This window comes from Pavona decussata, unplaced genomic scaffold, assembly GCF_977016875.1.
Source record: "Pavona decussata unplaced genomic scaffold, jaPavDecu1.1 SCAFFOLD_127, whole genome shotgun sequence".
NCBI classification, from domain to species: Eukaryota; Metazoa; Cnidaria; class Anthozoa; order Scleractinia; family Agariciidae; genus Pavona; species Pavona decussata.
In genome coordinates this window covers 293,737-317,593 of record NW_028145541.1, presented here as the reverse complement: position 1 = coordinate 317,593, position 23,857 = coordinate 293,737, and the positions used below count along the sequence as shown (strand labels likewise).

The 23,857-nt window shown below is 41.5% G+C and overlaps 2 protein-coding genes and 1 pseudogene across 3 annotated transcripts in view; 1 reads left to right on the top strand and 2 right to left on the bottom strand.

Moving 5' to 3' along the window:
* LOC146469034 (propionyl-CoA carboxylase beta chain, mitochondrial-like) overlaps window positions 1-23,857 on the bottom strand; it is a 90,438-nt gene that overhangs the window by 24,531 nt on the left and 42,050 nt on the right. The gene's annotated exons all lie outside the window — the stretch shown is intronic.
* Window positions 1-23,857, top strand: part of LOC146469038 (protein unc-80 homolog) — a 54,704-nt gene that overhangs the window by 18,319 nt on the left and 12,528 nt on the right. For both annotated transcript variants that reach the window (XM_085123640.1, XM_085123639.1), the window contains 19 exons: window positions 321-421; window positions 1,091-1,177; window positions 1,636-1,719; window positions 2,337-2,405; window positions 3,386-3,424; window positions 4,507-4,596; window positions 5,250-5,343; window positions 6,457-6,581; window positions 7,526-7,600; window positions 8,650-8,754; window positions 9,041-9,085; window positions 9,734-9,921; window positions 10,703-10,781; window positions 11,871-11,921; window positions 12,549-12,638; window positions 13,017-13,124; window positions 13,834-13,953; window positions 15,005-15,162; window positions 16,949-17,082. In XM_085123640.1, the coding sequence (XP_084979766.1) occupies window positions 321-421; window positions 1,091-1,177; window positions 1,636-1,719; window positions 2,337-2,405; window positions 3,386-3,424; window positions 4,507-4,596; window positions 5,250-5,343; window positions 6,457-6,581; window positions 7,526-7,600; window positions 8,650-8,754; window positions 9,041-9,085; window positions 9,734-9,921; window positions 10,703-10,781; window positions 11,871-11,921; window positions 12,549-12,638; window positions 13,017-13,124; window positions 13,834-13,953; window positions 15,005-15,162; window positions 16,949-17,082 (1,842 nt within the window). The remainder of the gene's footprint in view (window positions 1-320; window positions 422-1,090; window positions 1,178-1,635; window positions 1,720-2,336; window positions 2,406-3,385; window positions 3,425-4,506; window positions 4,597-5,249; window positions 5,344-6,456; window positions 6,582-7,525; window positions 7,601-8,649; window positions 8,755-9,040; window positions 9,086-9,733; window positions 9,922-10,702; window positions 10,782-11,870; window positions 11,922-12,548; window positions 12,639-13,016; window positions 13,125-13,833; window positions 13,954-15,004; window positions 15,163-16,948; window positions 17,083-23,857) is intronic.
* On the bottom strand, window positions 18,605-22,490 carry LOC146469039 (steroid 17-alpha-hydroxylase/17,20 lyase pseudogene; annotated as a pseudogene).

Below are 23,857 nucleotides of genomic sequence, written 5' to 3'. Positions count from 1 at the left end.
TTGACAAATTTACAGACGTTCGTATATGACTATACAAACGTCTGTAAAGTTTTCATTTTTCAACTTACATTTTCTCAGCTGATATTACACCTGATATGCTGAAACTTTGCAGGGTTACCAAAGTAAAAGTGCTCTTTCTAGTGCTGGTATACGTTTTTAATTTGATCTTATTTGAATTTTCGGCCGCCATTTTGGAGAAGGGTCTTTTGAACTAAAACTAGTTTGCACACGAAGCTAAGCGTTGGTGCGAACATGCTTACAGCCAAGCCAGATACAGTTTATTTACTAAATTTTGTGTTGCTACTGTGTTTAATTCCTAGTGATGGAGGTAGCCCGCCGTCTTGTGTGGCGATGCTTGGTTGATGATCCCGTGCTTTTCTTTCGTACTATTTTGGAGCAGTTCACAAAGAAGGACCAACAGGTCAGCAGTCAGTCGCTCATCAAGATAGTTTTTGTTGTTGTTGTTTTTATTTATTTATTTATTTATTTATTTATTTATTTATTTATTTTTTAATTTGTGAAGTTAAAACATCACAATACAGATTCACAAAAATAAACGAGTATTCCCGCGTCAACTATCCTAGCAACAAAGAAATTAGATAAAAATGGTTTATTTCATGAGTTCGGCAGTTTTCCTCGGCTTTTCCTTCCATTTCAATAGAAGTGATGCAAAATACTCCATTCTTTAATTGCCTCTTTTTTTCTCTCTTCTCGAAATTAACTCGACAATCAAACTTGCTAAACGCCGTACTTTTGGGTTCCTTTGAAGAAGTTTCTCTATGCATTCAATGCGTTATAGCAATCTGCACACAAGTAATTTTTTTTGTTGTAGTAAACAATGGTTTTAATGTGGTAAAGTGGTAAGTAGTGAAGTGTTGTAATGCGTTTTAATAAGTGTTGCTGAACATTTTTGTATTGCATAGAAAAACGTTTTCCTGCGCGATCAAATGAAACACTCTTTCTCGTGGGATAGATACTGATTAGAATGTACTAACACCGTGAACATTTTGACTCAAAGCTCTCTTCCGTTTTCTTTCTCTCTCTTTTTTTATTTATTTATTTGTTTATTTATTTATTTTTTGTCAAACAGGAAGAACATGTGTCCCTTGTCAGGAAACTGCTCCTTTACATCACAGAACTACCTCCGACTACCTCGAGGTTCCTTATTAATAATTTGGTAAGTAAAATAAACTCTGGCCAATCACAACAGACGTAAACAGCGCAATAAACCAATCAGAAGTTGATGCAAACACTTGTAACCGGCGCCAAGCGCGGGAAAACGCGTGCGACCAAGCTACGATTGGTTTGTTTTTGGTTTTGGTTTGGTTTTTCATTGGTTGAGAAAATGGCGCGAGCTTTGCTAACCAATCACGGAGCGCAGCAAAGCAAAACCAGGGCAAAGGCGAAATTACTTTCGGTACTCGTTGAAAACCGCTCAAATAATCAGGTAACTTGGTAATTAAAATAACTATTGAGCTACCTTTGTTGCTGTTGTTTCTTTCTTGTTTGGCTTTGTTCGATTTTTTTTCGGGATGATTTTAAATAGAGCGGATTTTAATATGAAATTTCTATTAAATTAGTGTTTTAGCATCCATCTGAAGATGCAGGGATAACATAATGTCAATCTGTTTGTAGATTGGTGTGGCAATGTACTATGCCAGGACAAATAAACCCGGTAGCCAGGACTCCCTTGCTTTAGTATTATCGCTTTTGTGGCAGGTAAGCGGCAATATTATGCTATTAATGGTAGTTGGGCTGAGTGGAGTCGAATTCGGTCTGTAATTATACGAGTGCTAAACAAAATCGGACGACCGCGTAGCAGGAGTCCAATTTGTTTGATCACGAGTGTGAATACAGACTGAATTGAACGATACAAACTCCTGTTACCAATTAACCATAAACATTACAATCTTCGAGAACAAATGGCTGTGATAAACAAAGTTCTAGTGAGACGCTTCAGAGAATGTAGAAACAACCGTTTTATTTATGAAATATGTGGGGAAAAGGAGCCTGGTCGAGCGTAACTGTCCTATTACAGCGCGCTCAACGGCGTGTGCTGTCCAATTAGGCATGACGCGTACACTGTCCTATGTCCTATAAGCAATGTTGATAGCCACTGGAATCATTGGGGCTGTACATAAACACAGCAACGTGACAACATGGGGGCGGGGGGGGGGGGGGGGGGGCAACGAGAGTCTTTTCTTGTTGAGTTTTGGAAATTGTCCCAACTTGTTTGACCAGAATTGTACTTTTGTCGTTTATTCAAATGTTGCTAAATAGACTAGACATTTTAACAAAGATCCCCATATTTCTTTTCTAAAAATTTCTTTTGACAGGCCGTACCTAGTGTGCGAGGATTTTTGTTCAAAGATCTCAAGCAGTGTCTGAGGAAAGAGCATTGTGATGTAAGTTAATGTTCGTTCTTAAAATTAGGGAACTTAAACAACGACAACGCCACAAAACAAAAGGTTTAATGGGGAAAAACATTCGCTTTGCAGGTGCATTTTAAATTTTGGTAGATTTCTTTGCCGTTCTCTGCAAAACAGCAACACGAAATGACCAAATTCAAGGTTTTGTGGAGAACATGAGCACACGACGTTGAATTTTTCATTCTCTTTCTTAACTCGAGCGCCACTCCTACCAATTTGGTTTCTGGGTAGTTCGCCGTTTCTGTAGAAGTTGAAGGAGTTGAAATAATGGCGAAGTAGCACAAATGAACTAAAGTTATATTTTCAAATGGCGTTTTCGTTGGCGTTGCCGTCGTAGTACCACTTTAAATATCTCTGAAAAATGCCTGGTTTCCTCCAATTTTATTGCTGAATTTCAATAATCCATGCTAAGATCTCCTTTTCCCGCATGGCCATAAACCGTGCAAAGATACCTTTGAATTAGTGGGCACCGATCAGAATTGCTGATCATATCACAACTGGAATTTTTAAGCCTAGTTTTCACAAGCGACGCAAGCACAGGTACAAGCACAAGCACAAGCATAAGAGCTTTAAAGCTTTAAATCCGACGCAAGCACAGGCATAGAAAAAGGAAAAATTTTAATCTTTGTGCTTGCGCTTGTGTTTATGCTTGCGTCGAGGCCTTTTTCACGGTGAAATGAGCATTCCTATGCTTGCGCTTGTGCTTGCATCTGTGCTTGCGTCGCTAGTGAAAACCAGGCTTTAGCGTCGTGTTTACCGCAGGTCCGTTTAGAAACCGTATTTGAAATACATAATTCAAAATAAGTAGGCATATATTATTCCCTTCAATTCTCAGCAATCAGACACAATCTGCACTTTGTTAGATAATCACGCTTGACTGTTCTAAGTGTAATGTTTTCAGTCGGTTTATCAGTTAATCGTCTCATTTTACCCCTAACTCCATTTTGTTTCAACAGAACGCCTTACGAATCAGTTCTAATGTCCCAGGAGCGAAGGTACTCGAGCAGTCATTTTATAACTCATTCACTGCAAGCCACTGACGTTGGTCCATGTAATTTCATTCCATTTGTTTTGCTCTTTGCACAAACTCCCTCGATATGTCCATTCAACTATTTAGCAGTGCATTGTGGGGTGCTTGTTTCTCGCTACTTTTTCAAAACGATATTTGAATTTTCGCTTTTTTAAATTTCAATTCAATTTCAATTTGTAAATTTGTATAACGCATAATTCCATGACGAGATGATCAAATGAGCTTTACAGTATCGGGACACTCTCCAGATCGAATTGGAATGTGGAATTGTTGGTTTTTGAGGAGAGGGGAAAACCGAAGTCCCGGAGAAAAACCTCTCGGAGCAGGGAAGAGAACCAACAACAAACTCAACCCACATATGACGCCGAGTCCGGGAATCGAACCCGGGCCACATTGGTGGGGGGCGAGTGCTCTCACCACTGGGCCATCCTTGCTTCCCGTCATGTGTTTTCTTCACATGTAGCCTGCCAGGCGTAATCGGGGGGGGGGGGGGGGGGGAGGAAGGGGAGTGAGAGAAAAAGGGGGCACCCCATCCCCCTGCCCGACTAGGCATGCTACGCAAGCTACATCACATGCATATGTGACGATCACAGAAATAGCCTTTTTTTTTCTTGAAAAATAGCCCGAGTGAGTTGCATTCTCGTCCCCAGAGCCCTACGAATCTCTTAGCCCTTTGTCAGTCCGCGCTCAGCTCGCTCCCGCTCTCTCATTTTCTGCTCGCAATATCGCCCATTACGGAGCCTGTTAACAGATCATTGCCAATCCAAAACTTGTTAGGATAATCCGAAAATGCGAGTTATCATTACCTTTTTGGTATCTCTCAGGGTAGAAATAAACATCATAGACTGTAGTCGTAAACAGAAAACAATTTTTCGAAGCCTTTTTAGATGCGTCTGCGAAGCTCATCTTGTTTATTATAATGTATTTAGACTTGTCACAAGTCAACGTCTTAACGCGCAAAACATGAGCGACGCACGACAGAGTTGCCAAACCGGCGAGAAAGTCGCGAGAAGGTCAAGGTTTAATGTGTGCGATTTTCTCGTTTAGAAACTTTGTGTAATCCTTCCTGATCAAGACAACAACGAAGAAAGCGAAGAAGATCAAGAGAAGACCAAAGAAACTGTTCCTGTTCACGACGTGAGTTTATTTCTTTGTTTTTGTTAGTTTCGCTGAGGCGTGACATGTGCAGAGAATGTTGTGCTACGGGTATGGTAGCCGGTGAGAGAAGAGAAATTCACCCAAACACTCAACCCTACTCCAACTCCCCACCTGCCTACCCCAAACCAAACAATCCTATTAAACAGTCACCCCCCCCCCCCCCACGACTCACCCTCTTCCACCTTCCTCTCGCCTCGCCGTTACACCCAATTTTAGGTAAGTATTTCGAGGACTGTAAACTTGGTTTGGCTTAACCTGATAGGATCATCTTAAAAAGCATCACACACAATACCACAGTTGCCCAAGTTAGTGTATCTTGGTCGTCTCCAGTTGCTTCAACTAGCGTGACAAAATGTGGTCGTTGTGTGACAGAGTTATGATAAAACGTCGTAGAGTAGCGTCACGAAATTGCCTAAAACGGCATTCCACCGCCGAGAGTCACAGTAATGCCTTACTTTGTGTGACCTAGCGTGACACAATCACTTTTAATGACGTTACTTAGTGTGACAGGCTCGCCAAAAATAGCCCATTTTGGCGTGACAAGATCGCCTTAAATTTCGTGACCTAGGCTATAAGACTCCAGATCTACCAATAAGTGAACAGAAGAATCTTATGCATATTTCTGTTTCAAGGAAATGACGTTTGGTAAGGTTCTGGAAGAATTCAAGTCACGATTTCAAAACAAGAAGGACGCTAAAGAGTTGTTTCTTATTGACAAGAAATCCGGTAAGCAAACGTACACGATACTTTGCAGTTCAAACATGTTTATTTGATGTGTGTGTCCAATTAGTATTGTACCTCTCTCTTAACGGAGAAGCGTCAGTGCCGTGGGTGGGAGGACACCTCACTGGAAACCACTCTAGGACTTTATGCTCTTCTAGAGTTTCAGTAGCGAGAGAAAAATATGCCTTTCTCACGGTCTCGTTGCATGTTTTGACTCTTTTCCAACACCTTGTTCTGTGGCCATGATCAGTCTCATTCCCAGTCCTCAACGTGTTTATCGAGCGTACCGAGTTTGTGTCGGAGGCTTGGGAGCCAACACGATAGTACTCTCGATAGCTCAGATGGTGACGTCACTTTCAATTGCGCGCCACAGAGGACTGGGGAAGAGTCCAGGGCCCGGTTCATAAAGCATCTTGAGATAAGGGGAAGTTTTATGCGATCGTTTTCTACATTCCAAAGGGTTTTCTTATGCTCTCTGTCTTCCTTATCCTGCGTAAACCGTCTTCAGTGGTCGAGTGATCCATTTTAATGCTCGAAAAAATCCTTCGGAACGCAGAGAATGGTTGCAGAAAACTTCTATACCTATCTCAAGATACTTTATGCAACCGGGCCCTGGTCAAGAATAACTTTGTTTAACGATGGTGACACTTAACAGTCTGTTTCGACTGACAAACCTGTGGCCCCCAGATTCCAGATCGAATTGGAATTTGGATATGTTGGTTTTTGAGGAGAGGGGAAAACTGGAGTACCCGTAGAAAAACCTCTCGAAGCAAGGACGAGTTTAACCAACAACAAACTCAACCCACATGTAACGCTATGTCTGGGAATCGAACCCGGGGCACATTGTTGGGAGGCAAGTGCTCTCACCACTGCGCCATCCCTGCTCCATTCCCCCCCCCCCTCCCTCCCACGATCAAACACCGAGCTAATTCCAGTATAGAGTCGGTTTTTACTGTCATTTGATAGGCTGCAGTATCTGCCAGTGCTGATCATCGGTTTTCGTACTATTAAATATTCACTCCTATTAGCTAAGATACCTGGGCAGGTTTTGGCTCCTCTTATATTTCACAGCCTTACCAAATGTTTATACACATCGTGCGTTTCCCTCCCTTTTAGATCAGATACTGGAGGACAGATACCACGTAAGAGACGTGTACACTCACCGCAAGGGATTTCCCAGTCCACTGTTGCTGTTGGAGTTTTTAGATGAGGAGTTTGCCTTCAACAAGAGACAAGCACAGGTATTAAAACTGACCATGCACCAAGCTTCCCTTGCATTGACGTAGACAAGTTTCAAGTTCAAGTGTCAAATTTCTAGTTTATATTTCCCGCTATAAATTAAATTACACATATTGAAAGATGAAAGGCAACAAATGAAAGTACTGCTTAATAGGTTTCATGTGTGATTATTTGACTAAAAAAGTTAGAACCACATTGTACAGCATAATAAAGAGCAGCACTGGAAAGTACTTCTCAGCAGCTTTCATTTGAATGGTCACACTTTAGGATTTTATCTCAAACTCAAAGTTAAAACCACCTTATACAGCATAATAAACAGCACCACAGGAAAGCACTGCTCAGTAGCTTTCATTTGAATGGTCACACTTTAGGATCTCATCCACAGAATCAAAAGTAAAAACCACCTTGTACAGCATAATAAACAGCACCACAGGAAAACACGTCTCAGTAGCTTTCATTTGAATGCTCACACTTTAGGATTGCATCTACGGTTTAAAAGTTAGAACCAACTTTTGCAGCATGATAAATAATATCATAGGAAAGAGTTTCCATTGGTTATTGGTTGGAATTTTATAAGTTAGAATCAGCTTGTACAGTATAACAAAAAGAACCACCTAGGTAAATTGACTCAAGTGTTAGAACAACAATGTACAGCACACTAAACAGCACCACAGGAAAATACTGTTTAGTAGCTTTCATTTGAATGGTCACACTTTAGGATTTCACCCACAGACTGTAAAGTTAGCACCACCTTGTACAGCACAGTAAACAGTGCTACAGAAAAGTACTGCTTAGTAGCTTTCTTTTATATGGTCAGCCTTTGTGATTTGACCATCACTTTCAAAAGTTATAACCATCTTTTTAGGGGGGCGGGGGGGAGGGGGTGGTTAACATATTTTTCTGGCACTCTGCAGGTGGTAATTTGTCACGCGCTCTTTGCTTGTAGGCGTTCACAGCAAAGATCGGTGAAATTGGACGAGTCCTGCTGACGTCATCAATGCTTAACGCCCTGCCCAACCAGGTATGGGATTTCTTTGGTTTGAAAATAAGTGCTTGCGCTACTAGAGATTCCTAAATGAATTTAGGAAAAAAAAACAGATTCCTCAATTTCTTGTCTGCTGTCTCTTATAGCTTGACATGTGGGTGGTTGGCCGATATCGATCCCAGATACTCGATATAATCGATACTGGAGTTTCCTCGAAAAAATCGATACTTGCGAGAAATATCGACTGTTTCGATCCCTTTTGATACTGCTTACGTGACTGCTAGCTTGAAATACAGAAGGCTGTTTTAGCGCCATTATTTTACCGTTTGTGTATGTGCTTTTGACTGTGCTCGAAGGAAGTATCACAAAATTTAAAGTTGAAACACTGTTGCTATGGGTGTGCTTTTTGGAGTGTAGGTGATAGCATCACAGGAAAGTCTTAGATGATGACGTCAGAATATCGCTATCGATATGGATATCGAAAAAATGCCAAATGTCGGTGAATATCGTACTCGTATCGGATCGATTTAAAAAAACTGGTATCGGCTCCCCACCCTTAATTAAAATGTGACCTCATTGCATATCTTCAAGTGAGGTCAACTAGCCAACCAATTCAACAGCAAAGTCTAAAAAAACAGCTGAAGGCCGCAGTGACTTGACTTGGCTTTCTGGCAGCTGCCGTCGAATTCTGATTGGATAAGTGGTCGAATGATCTCTGTTAACAGTGACGACATGCGACAACTTCACGAGATATTACTCCTTGGGAGAACATTTTTCCAGATAAATATCGTACAAGAAATAACAAGACCAATTCATTCCTATTACTGAGCTCACAGTTCTGAGCTAAACAAATAATAACTTAGTTCCGAAAGAACTCAAGGCAGAATAAATTCTAGAAAGTTCTCCATGACATTGTATGTCACGCACTATGTCACGCAGCATGTGTGTTTCACCTCCTTGGTTCCAGTTCACTCAGTCAAAGTCAAGTTACGCGTTACAGGTCACGCTGTAATAGAATTTTACACCAGTTTGAAGACAAGTTTTTTTGGTTAAATAATATTTTTCTTTTTGTTTCTTAATTTCAGAAACACATCTCATTTCTTCATGGAGAGTTCAGTCGCCAGATTTCCTTTCCTCGCAAAGCTCTCGATTGTGATTTTTCTCTGTACGCAGGAGGCCCAAAGGGCAGAGTAAGAAAGTCTTGTTTGTTTGTCTGGTTATGCATGAGAACCTCGGGGCTGTTCCGGGGGGGGGGGAGGGGAGGGTTACTTGTGGAGGTGTGCGGCGGGACCAAAATTTGTAATTTTCCGGAACCATTATTCAGACTGGGCCTCTAAAATTCAAACCCATTTTCAGACGTAGTCTCTAGAATCCATACCCGTTTTAAGACTTTCGGACCGAAATAGTTCAAATCTATCCCCCATTTCAGACCAAAACGATTGGTGTGGTTCTTAGATCTTAAATGTTCTTCCTCAGGAACTTGCTGCTCTGGATGTCATACACAAAAGTGTCTGGGTGAAGGTGAGTTCCTTTTTTCTTTGTTTCTTTGTTTGTTTGTTTTCCAAACGGTCGTTCGAGCTAGGAAACCAAAAACCTCGGGTATGTCAGAGAACATTACTTAGCATGCGAAGTCGGAGGTTTTTTCCGCGCGGAAGTATAAAGGTTTTCAAGCCGCCATGGGCAGAAAACATGAAAGCGGCCTCTTCCCCATTCCCCTCTCGGTTCCTCAGCTCAAGCTTCGCCTTCGCCCAACAGCCTGCCAGCTACGCAGGCTAAATATTACTCCTTGGATTACATAAATAAACATCTCCATTTCAAATGCATGATAATGTCTTAAAATATTTTGTCAGTGTATACTGCCTATTCACAAAAGCAAATGGCTACCGCCTTTATTTCTGCAAGTGGTGAAAAAACTGGCGTGCGAAATCCAGGACAATAGACAGATTTAGAATCGCGTTTACGGCAAGCAGGAAACTTGAGATGCGCGTTTATGTTTTCTTGAAGAAATGAGATATGTCCAGAAATGCACGCTAATGAGATTCATGAACTGTATGATAAACATCACAAGGTGTCCCCTAACCTTAATTCTTACTAAAACACAAATAATTCTGTCAAACATGAAGTCACATTAAAACGACTGTCTAGTAACAACCATTATTCCATTTACAGCTGATCACGTCACTCTTCCAGTGCATGTCAGCTGATTTCCCGTGGGGCCATGCGGATTTAAACTTGTTTCTAAACGTCATTAATGGTGCTATTTTACTTCACTGCGAGGATGCCGCCATGTTACGGCTCTGTCTGACGTCGCTCATCAACATCGCTGTTCATTTCAGTAATATCTTTGCCATAGACGGGTAAGAGCTTTCCACGTTACTGTTCTTGCTGCGCCCTTCATAGTGGTCGAATGACTGAGCATGCGCGCGATTTACCAACTTTCTGATGCTTTCGGACACTTTCCAGGCACTGGCAATCTCGTTCCCAGAGGCTGCGTTCCTTTTGGCCAACACAAAGAAAACACCGCTGATATGAGGCCCCCGCTGCAATCTCGTACCCAGAGTCCTCGGGCTCTTTGGCCAGCAGTCAGTCGGCAGGAGAGACTCTAGAGACATCGAATTTTATTACCGCAGGATTTCTGCGGTAAAACAATAGAAACCGTTACGGAGCAGCCAATCAAAAAATTTGATTTTTCCGATGTTCCCAGAGTCTCTCCTGGCGCCCACCCGCTGACCAAAAAGCCTGAGGACTCTGGGTACGAGATTGCCCCCGCTGGCCTACAACGCGCGTGGGCTCTGTGAACGAGATTGAGGCACTGAAAGTCAACGCTGCATCAATTTAAGAATCTGACATTCTTGCATGAGAATCTATACGTAATTACGTACATGTGCCTTATTATCGGCAAAATGCAAATAAAATAATTACAATGAAAAAGGCAAAAACAAACCGATAATAGAACTATCGGAGACCATTTGAGAGCACTCGATGTTCAGAGACTAATGTTCGCCACTAGCAAAACAAACTGACAGACGGCCCCAAGCGGTCACGATCGCGCACGCGCGATACGTTTGACCGCTGTGGAGCTGCACACTCATCACTTGTGATCAAACAGAAAGTGAATTGTTTGAGGTTCTGTTTCAGGTACCAGTACATTTTCCCTTCTCTGCTTCAAGTCTACTCGCATCACCAGTCAAATGAGATGGTCACTATGGCCATTGAGGTAAGCAATGGGGTTTTAACTTTAAAATTTATGTATATAGAACAATTTTAAATCGTGTGCGGTGAATCCAAAACCAAAGTTATTACGGTGACCAATGGCAATAGACGTAAGCAACACAGTGGACCAATCACAACTCACAAGAAATACAGGTAAATGGCCCTAAGCGCGGGAAAAACGCTGACAGGCATGTCACGGTTGGTTTTGATTTCACTTCTACTTTGTTAGGACAGTAGCAGGAGGGCTCTCCTCCTCCTCCTCCTCCTCCTCCTCCTCCTCCTCCTCCTCCTCTTCCTCCTCCTCCTCCTCCTCCTCCTTCTCATCCTTCTTCTTCTTTTTCTTCTTCTTCCTCTTCTTCTTCTTCTTCTTCTTCTTCTTCTTCTTCTTCTTCTTCTTCTTCTTCTTCTTCTTCTTCTTCTTCTTCTTTGTCTTCTTCTTCTTCTTCTTCTTCTTCTTCTTCTTTTTCTTCTTCTTCTTCTTCTTCTTCTTCTTCTTCTTCTTCTTCTTCTTTTTCTTCTTCTTCTTCTTCTTCTTCTTCTTCTTCTTCTTCTTCTTTTTCTTCTTCGTCTTCGTCTTCTTCTTCTTTTTCTTCTTCTTCTTCTTCTTCTTCTTCTTCTTCCTCTTCTTCTTCTTCTTCTTCTTCTTCTTCTTCTTCTTCTTCTTCTTCTTCTTCTTCTTCTTTTCTTCTTCGTCTACTTCTTCTTCTTCTTCTTCTTCTTCTTCTTCTTCTTCTTCTTCTTCTTCTTCTTCTTCTTCTTCTTCTTCTTCTTCTTCTTCTTCTTCTACTTCTTCTTCTTCTTCTTCTTCTTCTTCTTCTTCTTCTTCTTCTTCTTCTTCTTCTTCTTCTTCTTCTTCTTCTTCTTCTTCTTCTTCTTCTTCTTCTTCTTGTTTCAACCAATCGTGGAGCGTTCTAAAGTAAAACCTAGGAAATGTAGAATTCCTTTCCTCAAACTGTGGTTGTTTAAGTTGTTATTGTCATTGTTTGTTACGTTAGATGTTGTTTTTGTTCTTGATGCTGATTACAGCATCACCTCATTACCTCTTTACATGTACAATGAATATTGCCGTTTTACTTTTATCATTATTTTACAGTTTGCCATGAAGCAGTTTTATATCTTACACCAGAAGCCTTGCTTGCTCCAGGTAAAATGCCGATCAAGATCGTTAAAGAAATTTGTTATTAAGCAACCAAATTTTTGCGTGTGGATAGCGAAAATATCGGAAACATCATTAGTGTTCCGCCATACGCGTATTTTCGTCACAATCTCTTTCCGGGCAAGTAATGTCAAAGAGATTTACAACAGAAGGTTGCACACACACACACACACAAAAACTGAACAATTTATTTTGGCAGCGAATTCATCACTCTTAAACCGGAAATTCCGGTATAAAAGAGGCCTGGCCTGGCCATTCTCAACTTCAGTTGTTAATCAACCATCAGAGAGTAAACAACTGACAAACAACGGGTGTCTTTTTCTATGACCCTTCCTGATAAAATTGGCTTAGTTTTTGGAATAAACCCCGTTGACTGAATTAGAAACTGATGTCTTATATTGCTATTGTGATATTATGAAATTTGAGGCATATTGTTTTCAGAGGACGCTCGCGTCAACAACGTGCCACGACTAAACGGCGTCGAAATTTGCATTTCACACCCACAAAAATGTGAAAGGAAGGAGAGGCTTGCCCTCTTTAAGCGGAACTTCTTGTTTAAGGGTCGGTGATTCCTCTAGTTATATGTTATTATTGTCTGTTTCTCCTTTGTTGTAGTTATTTGCCAGTGTGGCACCGATACTTCTCATAGAGACAAGGTCAGACGGAAACGAAGAGGAACCTGAACTGGAAGATCTTGCTGGCAAGGTGAATTTGCTTTGGTGTGAACACAAACCTCTGCTCACGGGGTTGGGGAAAGTCTATCAGTTTGTTTTGTGGCAATTAGTTCGTTGGGCTGATATCCCTATGGTCAACGGGTTGTGCCTTTGGTATGTTCATGTATGTATACATGAATTATCTACATGAAGTACCTACCCTTGTCCTTGGTTGTAGGGAGAATACTGTTTTTCAGACAAAACCAATAAGTTTGTTGTGGTACCAATATTGAGCATGGAAATGGGGACCAGAAGAATGTTGGGGAATCCTCCGATGGACAGAGTAATGCTCCTAATCGCTTGTGTCTCAATAGCGCCTTTTATCTTTGGTTTTCCTTGTAAACATTAACAAATATTTCTTTCAATTTAGATCCCTCCCAAGTGTCTCTTTACGCTGTTGGCGTCACTGGATAGGCCCACTCCTGACAGTTTGGAAGTGATGGAGCTGGTACGAGCCGAGAAACCGCTGAAGCCCACGGTAAGGAAACGAGTAACTGAGAAATTCCTTTTGGATACCTTCTGGACCAGTTGCTGTTTAAGAATTCACAGAGTAACTTGTTTTATCAATTTAGTGAAAAGCAAGAACCTAGTCAGCACTTAAATTAGCGAACAACGTGGAACAGGTACCAAGCTTGAAAAATCGTATGGTCGTTGTTAAGCGAGAGAAATCATACAGCCAGTGCGACGAATGGAAAAATATGCAACTTGCGCTGAGCGCGGGAAACTTGCAGCTCGCCACTAAGCGCGGGTAGCCCTGCAGCCATTTTCCAGCTCGGGAAAGCATAGTTTAGTTCGGTGTTGAGCCCGAAAAATCGTGCGAACGGTGCAAAGCGCGGGAAATCGTGCAAACAATGCCAAGGGCGGGAAAATGCGCACTCGATGCCAAGAGCTAGAAGTCAAGTAATAAGCCACTATACCCGCGCGGGAATAAATGCTGCCAGTGCAGATTGGGAAAACGTTCACTCGCTTGTCGGCAACAAAGGATGCAACTGATGGAAAGCCAATAGGACGTGAACCCAATACCAAACACTGAAAAGATTGCGTAAGGAACGTCTCGTGAGATTTTGGATGAAAGAAAAAGTTTTGTACTTTTAGAAGTCAATCCAATATCACATCCGCCTACAGGGGGTTTCTGCGAACACTTTACCTCTTGTAAATAACTGATATTAGCTTGTTTTTTTCCCCAGGATTCGTGTTACGAAACTTCTACCGACCCTCCCGGTGTTAGTCAAATTGACACGGCAGTCCGCCTGTGTGTGACTGTAGTGAATTTTGCACCCGAGTCAAAACGAGCCGTGCAGATGGTGGTATGTACTGTGTTTTCTTTGGATTCTGTAAATGGGCGCATAAATAAAAAAAACTTGCGAACCATGTGATGTGCATCATGTCTCGTCAGGTGGTTATACAGCTTCTCCCGTAAGGTGTTAAGCGATTCTGCACAATAGACGTTGACGAGTAGACGAAGACCTTCCTAGTATACAATAGTTTCTGTTCAAAGAAAATTAAAGAAATCACAACTAGAACAAATTGTGTGGAGCTTGTGTCAATGAACAGATGGTGGTATGTGCTGTGTTTTCCTGTAATTCTGTAATTGGAACGACATTCTGTAGGCGAAGCTTACATTTAAATCTAAATTATACACAAAAAACTTGCTAGCCATGTTAGATGCATCACATCTCGTTGAACTTGAGGTCAGATGGTCATACAGCTTCTTACGAAAGGAATCAAGTGATTGGCTCCGTAATAACCAGATCTTTCCCGTCTCAAACAGTTCTGGTCAAAAAAGAGAATTTAAAGGGATCACAAGGGGCAAACATTGTGTTGAACCTGTATTAGTGACCGTTTGTTCTTTGACGGTGGCTCCTCGTTAGACGTCGCCGGCACGAGGAAACATCCACAAAACTACAAACAATCCTAAAAAATACTCTATTTGAAAAGCCTGGCAGTCTTGCGGCGTACTGCAAGCAATGAACGGTGGGCAAATTTGCGCAGCTCTAGGGATTCACCCTGCGCCGGGGACGCATTCATGGTGGTTATAATTGCCCATGAAGAAGCCTCTGCAGCAATCGTTTCCAGCTTTAATGTTTGCTTTTAATAAACCCAGGTTGAGTTGGCATATTCTAAATGAGGTCATGTGCTTGCACAGTGCAAGGTGCAACGGTAGTTGGGGGTGGGGTAGGTGGTATAAACTGTGGTGGGGTGGGTGGTAATGGTTGGGATGGGCGTGGGGTTGGTGTTATAAACTTGGGTTGGGATGGGTGGTAATGGTTGGGATGGGGGTAGGGTAGGTGGTATAAACTTGGGGTGAGGAGGATGGAAAAAGTCTTCCAGATTGGAAGTCCTACGTTGTATTTTCAGGTCGTGCTCTCCGCCATCTTGCCTCACTACCTTGCCTACCTGAAAACAGAAAGCGGTTCATCTGATAACGAAGACAAACTCAAGGCAGAGCTGACGGCTCTGTCATCTCTGGTCACCTCTGTTAACGTCCTGGTCAAGAGTTCAGAGGTGCTCACCAGGTAAGAAAAACTTAATTGAGAAAGAGGAGGATGCAACATTGAATTGACGTCCATGCGGCATGTAAGGTTGTCAGTCGTGTTTGAAGCACTGAGAGAACATTTGAATGAAAGTAAGGTTTCTTCAGTTTGTACTTACGTTACAGTTAATACATTTAGCATCGTTCTGTTGCTTTTAAGTAATGTTCAAAACATGAGCAGCAGTGTTTTATCGGGATTTAAAACCACGAGGCGCTGCCGAGTGGTTTTAGACCCGATAAAACACGTGCCGCGAGTTTTTTGAACGGCTTCAAAAACTTTCCTGGAAAAGTGTGTGTCAAGAGAGTTCATAACAATGATTCTTCTGTGAACGTTGGAAATTAGCATACGAGAAAAACATTAAACACTGCATACTAATAAGGAAGAGGTTTTATCGGGTTTTGAAACCACTGCAAGTGATGTTTTATCGACCATTTGATTATTAACGAGTTTTTGAAATGGTATGCTTTAGTCTTTGTATCGATAAAACATGTGTCCGTGACGTTTACTCTGAGAGCCCGTTTAATACGGACACCCGGGTAATAAGGTCAGTTTTATATTTCATTGCGTAATTACCAGGCTGTGACCTGTCAAAGGTCGCCCAAATTCCATAGAGTGTCTAATTGTCAGTTTTTTGAAAGCCTTTTGCATGGTTGAAGTCTAACGAAAGAATCTCAAACTTGGTAAACTAACAAAATTTAATGTGGTTTTTTTTTGGTGATGGACTCCAATTTCTGATTAAATGAAAATTTAAAAACTCGTCCCCAGTCTCCACTTGAACTTCGGAACGGGCAATTGGGCCTGGATATGTTAACACGTGTTGGTATAAATCTACTAGTGTTCTATCACGAATGCCGTTCACTGATTGGCTACGCTACTCGCTATCTATTTAACAATTAGATTATGAGCTCGAGATTTCTATCGCGTGATAGCTGATGAGGGCGCAGCCCGAATCAGCTATCACGCATAGAAATCGAGAGCGAATAATCTAATTGTTTTAGTATAAATCTACTAGTCGTGCAAAACTAAGCAAGTAAATTATCTATATCCTCGTCGCAGACACTACGAAAACGCGACGAAGTGGCCGCCATTTTGTTGAAAATCGCTACTCACTATCTATCACAGAATAGGTAGCGAGTAGCGTAGCCAATCAGAGAACGGCATTCGTGATAGAACACTGGTAGATTTATACTAATCTGTGATAGATAGTGAGTAGCGGTTTTCAACAAAATGGCGACCGCTTCGTCGCGTTTTCGAAGTGTCTGCAATGAGGAAACAGATAATTTACTTGTTAAATTTTGACCGACTAGTAGATTTATACTAAAACAATTAGATTATTCGCATATTTCTATGCGTGATAGCTGAATCGGCCTGCGCCCTCATCAGCTATCACGCGATAGAAATCTCGAGCTCATAATAAATAGGATAAATAGGAATTTCAGTGGAATCCGCGGAGTGGCTCTTCCCTCCATTGTTTCCAGGTCGAATTGGAATTTGGAAATGTTGGTTTTTGTGGAGGGAGGAAAACCGGAGTACCCGGAGAAAAACCCTCGGAGCAGGGTCGAGAACCAACAACAAACTCAACCCACATATGACGCCAAGACCGGGAATCAAACCCGGGCCTTATTGGTGGGAGGCGAGTGCTCTCACCACTGCGCCATCCCATCTAATTGTTAAATAGTAATCGAGGCAAGTACTAACCTACCTGAGGGTAGAGTCTGTGTAATGAATGTCATCACATTTGGTAACTTTCTCCCTGGTATTATTGCAGGTCGTTTGTTCACTTTCAGAGCTACAAGTCCTTTTCAGATAAATCCGGCATCTTCCCTGATCTGGCTTCCACCACTTCTCTTATGCTCGGTCGAGGGAGCATCAGTAGCGCTGAAGCAGACGAAGCAGACTGGGGTGAGTTGGAATTTCTTTTGAGCGTTGGTAATCTAAGGCAGCTCCATGCCAACCTCGTTCCCATGGTTTCTCTTCTTCCCTTACCCGAGAGCGAGACCTGGGAATGAGGTTGGCTTAATAATAATAATAATGCCATGCCCAAGAAATAGCGACCATTAAATTGTCTTCTGGTTGTTCTTACAAAACGAAATCGCAAGATCTAGCAATAAGAATTCTTGCTTGTTTATAGTAAAACAATTATTCCACTCACGTGCGTTGGATATGAGATGATTATAGCCAACTCGGCGCTTCGCGCCTCGTTGGCTATCTATCATCTCATATCCAACGCGCGCTCGTGGAATAGATAAAATGTCTTGATATTTTAACAACAGCGAGGAGCCGAATATCCACATTGATATCGGGGCTTAATTGGTACTTCAACAACCAGACTTTCGCACATGATCCTCAGGAAAGGTTTTGTCATGGTTTGAAAACGCAATGGCAGTTCACTTCGTCGCTCATTGAAACGCCAACTCAACTTAGAATATTTTTGATAACGTGGTTTAGCTCTAAGGCGTGATGGAATCAGCTGAAAAGAGCATGTATGATAATATATCGTATCAGAAAGTTTATCGCGATAAATGCCTTTATCGTCCTAGTATTGCATCGTGTTTGGAAAACACGTATCGGCTTAACCATACCCATGACAAGATGTAGTAACAAGAGATAGCCGTTGCATTTTTAGCATTGTTTGAGCAACAGATCACAGGCGGCTATTCTTAGTAACACTTTGCGACTTACCTTCTCTGCCTCAAAAATCAACGTGCTCAAATTCCAATTCGATCCAGATTCCTAGGGCCACAGGTTTATACCAATAATTTAGCTATTCTATTTATTTCACGTCATTTGTTTATTTTATTGATTTATTGATTTATTTGTTTTATTAAAAATAATAAATATAAATATTATTAATGGATACCGACGACATACCGGTATATACTGCTGGGGGGAACCCTGCGATGGAAACGAAAATCCAAGTTATGGCTTATGAAATCCAGAAAGAAAATTGGCGTAACCACGCATTTTTCAGAGATATTTAAGCCTCAATTTGGAAAAAAAATTCCATGCATTGTTATGTATTTTAACGATTTTTTTGAATTATTGTTGCTTAATTATTTCTGAAAGATGCGTAGTTACCGCCAATTTTCTTTTTGTTTTCCAATAGCGCTTGATAAGATCTGCTTTTCTCGCATTGTCATAAACCGCGCAAGAATAGCTCTGTAGCAGGAAGCACTATCCTAACATCATACCAAAGTCGAGGCAGCATTGCACTCAAACACACATTGCGGACCTAGTTAATCGATAGCCAGGACGCTTGTTTTCATGCTGAGCTATGATAAACACTTGCTAATCCTCTCGGGTTTCGGATTGAGCGAAGATTACAACTTTTTGGAATCGAAGACAGTGTCATCTCCGTGATCAGTAGCTAATCAGACTAAATAACAAATCTGTCTGAAATCTTTGTTAAGCCTCATTACCACTAGATGTATAATTTTGATCTTTTTCCTAGTGATATTTTTTTTAAGTCGTGCATTTTTGTGTGGAAAATTTCGTTGAGTTTTTCGTTAACAATGCCTTACGCTGTCGCGTTATTTTACCATTTTCATTTCGTGGTAGGAATGTTTCTCTAAAATTTTGCTTGTCGAAACCAAGGCGGTATTACTAAACATCATTTTGGTCATCAGAAACGCTCACCCCGTTTACATTTACTTTCGACGCATTCATTTACATTTGCGACTAGAAAACTATTTTCGTGTTAAACCTCGTCAGTTGGTCACCCCATAACCATGATTCAGGCATTGTTCTTTGCTACCTTTATTGTGTATTTGCTTTTATAAAACTGATAGTACTGTCCATTGGCACTCTTTATTACTGCTGAACAAGGTAGCTATTTGCGCATAGCCCATACTAACCCTCTTAATTAATGAATGTTACTGTGTGGAAATCTTGCCTGGCTCTCTTCCACTTTTGAGTCTGTGAGTGAAATCCTGAAGTGTGACGCCACTCTGACGAAGGGCTAACGCTCAAATCGTCAGCACTGGAATCTCTTTACACTGGCCACATTGCCTTATCATCACTGGTGATAAAAACAAACGTTCACTCAAATGGAGGCCGACTTTCCTGTGGTGCTGTTTATTATGCAGTACAAGGTGGTTTTAACTTTTGAGTCTGTGGATGAAATCTTAAAGTGTGACCATTCAAATGAAAACTACTGAGCAGTACTTTCCTGTGGTGCTGTTTATTATGTTATACAAGGTGGTTCTAAGTTTTGAATCTGTGGATGAAATTCTCAAGTGTGATCTTTCAAATGAGAGCTACTGAGCAGTACTTCCCTGTGGTGCTGTTTATTATGCTGTACAAGGTGATTTTAACTTTTGAGTCTATGGACTAAATCCTAAAGTGTGACCATTCAAATGAAAGCTACTGAGCAGTACTTTCCTGTGGTGCTGTTTATTATGCTGTACAAAGTGATTTTAACTTTTGAGTCTGTGGATGAAATCCCTGACATCTTCAAGTGTAAGCAAACAAGTAAAAGCTATTGAGCATATATTTTCTGAGCTACGTTTCGTTCTACCTATAAGGCGGCCATAATTGTTGAGTCTGTGGATAAAATCCTGACGTAGCAGGATAAACCTTCGAATAAAAACTACAAACAAACTGTAGACTCAGAGGCAGATGATAGGTGAAAGGTTCTTGATTAGTTTAATTGAACAAGTGGTTTTCATATACTCGTTGTTTTCACATAGTTCTGTAGTTTAAACTTCGAATCTACTAAATTTGTATTGGTAAATGAAACTTAAAATATAATATTTCTTTTTTGGTTGGCAAGTTTTTAATAATGGCATTCGAGATAATTGCATTGGTTTTGCGTTTAAGCTCAGTGGTACATGTATCTTAAAGAACATGTTTTGTGAAATCCACAGTCCAAAACAATCATTTATGCTACAGGGTTTTCCCGTGCATGCCTACGATAGTGTTTGCCGCTGGTTAGGTTTTTTCCTGTGCTGCAGGATTCTGCCGCGAGTTACCCGTTTTCCCGGGTAACCTCTCTTCGCGTTTGACCATTTGATTTTCGGGTTTAATGAAACAATCATCTGAATCGAGCTTAAAACACTCAACCCGAATGTTTTAGTCTCGCTTACCATAAACCTAGATTGACCTTGCTACATTGAGGCACATGTTTAGACATCGCTAAGGTTATAAGTTCTGTTCGAGTCTATAGTTCTTATCTATGTCATCGTTCCGTGCTAAGATACTGAAAACCGTTTCGCCATGTTCATTAAGGAGGACTCCCTCGTTTTCTCAAAGCAGTAGCTGTTCCTTTGTTTTCAGCAAGACTGCTTCTATCACCTCAGTATCGCCTCTTGATACACACTTTGTACGGTTTAGGCTTGAGACCCATGCCAATGTCCCCCTCTAGGGAGGGGAGAGGACAGCCCGGTGGATTCTCTATCTTGAACTGGTGCAATAACTGGGCAACAAACAGGAATAATTCGGCTTTGGCCAACAGCTCACCTAGACAAACGCGTCTTCCTGCCGAGAAGGGAAGGTAGCTCATCGAAGCTGGGTTGACCACGTTGCGGTTCTTATCTAGGAACCTCTCAGGGACAAACTCAGAGGGGTTCTCCCAGTACTTGGGGTCATGGTGTATGGCCCATATATTGAGTATCAGCGTGGTGTCCTTCGGGATGTTGTACCCATTGAGCGTGGTGTCCACTAGTGCCTTGTGGGGTACACCCAGCGGTGCCACTGGCCTTATTCGGAGGGCTTCATGGAGGGTGGCTTCCAGGTAAGGTAGGCTCTTCTTGTCTTTGAGACTTGGCAGTCGCTTTGGTCCGATCACCTCATCAAGTTCTCGGTGTACTTTGGACTGGACTTCTGGATAGTTGTTGAACAGGAGTATCACCCAAAGAAGGGTTGAAGTCAGAGTTTCTGATCCGGCGGCAAACATGTCCGCCATGCTCATTAGCACGTGATCCTCTGATATCAGTGATTTGAGCTGCTGGTCATCGCTCTCAGCATCTTTCATGACTTTTATCAAAGCGTCAGTGAAACCCCGGATTTTTCCTGCTTCGTAGGTCTCTAGCTGCTCTTTGTACTTTCGTACAAGGATCACGTCTCTCTCTTTCACGGCTTTTTTCAGGCGTCGGATGTTTTCCGAGTCGAAGGGCACATGCTTCAAGGACGGAAATACGTCGACAAGATTTCCCAGTCCTAGCGTTTCCGCGAAGGTGTCGTTCAGTTCTACGACGGTTCGGAACTCGGGATCACTCGCAGTGTATCGGGAACCGAGCGTCAACGCGCAGATGACATTCAGAACGCCTAAACTTATACTTTCGTGCGGGTTGTATGGTTCCCCTTTGCTGAGGTCAAACTGCTGGGCCACTTCTTCAATCTCCCTTAAAACAACCTTCTCTAGTTTCTCCTTTCCCGTGCTGTAGAGCTTGAGAGCTCCATGGGCGATCCTCCGCTGCAGTTTCCACGTTGGTGAAAAATTTCCAAACGCGATTGCCCGGCCGTTGTGGGAAAATATATCGCATGAAAGGGCGCTGGGTCTGCCTGCAAAATCGTTGACGTTTCTCAAAAGTGCGGCTCTTGCAATGTTGATATCGCTTACCACGACAGCGCGTTGGCTTCCCAAGAAAATCTGAAAAAGACCACCGTATGTTCGACTGAGTTTCGTCAGGTTTACCATAGGCAACGTTCCCAGGTTGTACAAGTTGCCAACAATTGGCAGGGCGGTTGGCCCGGGTGGATAATTCATTACACTGTTTACAAAGCTCTGTATGATACAGTAAAGAAGCACAATACTGCTCAATATTGCCAATCCTTCGATGAACATGGTGTAGTGCTGAGACAATCAATAGAAGCTGTTAAAGCTACACCTCGATTTCTTTTAAACCCTCTGCTCGACTGAAGGAGGAGCTCTTAATATCAAGCGCTGATTAACGCAGAAATCCGACAAGTTTCTTTCTTTGCTTATGCCAATCTCGCGGTAACTTCTAAGACCTGTTTCTCTTGGACCTGTATTGTCGCCGGTGAAACTTGAAGGCCGCGTCTAATTCTGTCATTCTTTTACCGATAGTATATTCATTCAGACATTGAGTGACTCGTCTACCAGATGGCATCCGGTTTTCGCTGACAAAGTTGTAACTTTTGATGCAAGTTTGTCTCAAGAGCGTCCGTCTTTTTTGGGGCTGAGTGCTCTTTAGACTATTGTCTGCTCGCTACAATGTGGACCGTTCCTAATTCCTAATACACTTGTAAGCGGTTTACTCGTGAAATGACATGCAATTAAGGCACGTCGGTTATTCCAACAATGCGGAGATACTATGTGCTCGTCTTTTTGTGCATTTTTTGTTTTCACTTCAAAGACTGGTTAAGTTCAAATCTGCCGGAAAGGGAACCTTTAATTTCTCTGGAAAAGCGCTACTGAATAAGTGCGCTTTCCATTTTTTTGAACATAAATTAAATGCCAGTTCTTCGAATTTCTCAAAAATGGCCCAATATATTTATCTGATTTTCAAGTTGCAATTTCGTCGAATTTGTGGTACGTACCCAACCTTAAAATTGGCACACTCATTTCACGTACGAACGAACTGGTTCGTCAGTTCTCCGTGATGGAAAGCGCAATTAGTTTCAGCTCAAAGTTCAGTCTATAGATTCAAAAACTAGAAACTCTTTATACTGCAAAATAACGGTACGAAAGTAAACCATCTCTTAGTAGCTTTCATTTGAATGGCCATAATTAAGATCTCGTCCATAGACTGGCGAGTGAAACCACCTTGTATTGTACCATCGAAAAATAATGCTCAACTGAGTTTATTATAATTCCCTCTCTTTAGGATTTCACCAGTTGGTGAAAAGTAACAAGGGAGAAACATCCTTTACGCAGAAAACGAAACAATAAAAAAGTATTTTCATTTGAAATGAAAGGAATAAAAGTACAGTATCGCCTATTACAATGTTAAAAGGATTTTAAATGCAGAATTTCCACTAAACCATTCTTTTTATGTAGATATTTCTATTTTTTTTTTATTTATTCACACACAAACAAAAATGTAGTTCAACGTGTAGACGCTGTAGTTTTTAGCATTCTTGTGGTAGAATTATATTAGACTATTGTGTTGTTGAAATCCTGAAGTGTAGTCAATCGAAAGAAATATCTTGTACAATCCTTTTCTTGTAACGTTACAATTCTACTAACTTAATTAAGGGATTTTTCCGTAAACACTCAAAAGGACTTGTCTTAAGGCTGTTACTCGCAATTAGAGCCGCGGAATTAAAAATTCATTCTGTTAATATTGGCGGACTACCATACGATTACCTGACTGGTTATTATTTGTGGTGTTTTACATGACAAAAGTGTCGCGCGTCAAGGCTCTTTCCTCCTGTATGTCTAACACGGCTGTGTCATTATTAAGCTTGTCGAATCAGATTAGTGGTGCGCCTCTTAGTCAGACGATTCAAACTTATTTTATGCTCTAATGATATTAGCTTTTCACTCATAGAATCATTCTTCGTCTCTTGAAATTGGGTGGTGGTGTTTACTTTAAGCTGTACAAGAATATGAAGATCCTAACTTTTGAGTCTGTGGATAAAATCCAAAAGTGTGACCATTCAAATGAAAGCTACTGAGCAGTACTTTTCTGTGGTGCTGTTTATTACGCTGTACAAGGTGATGTCTAGTTTTCAGTTGTTAGATGAAATCCTTAATTTTGACAATTGAAATGAA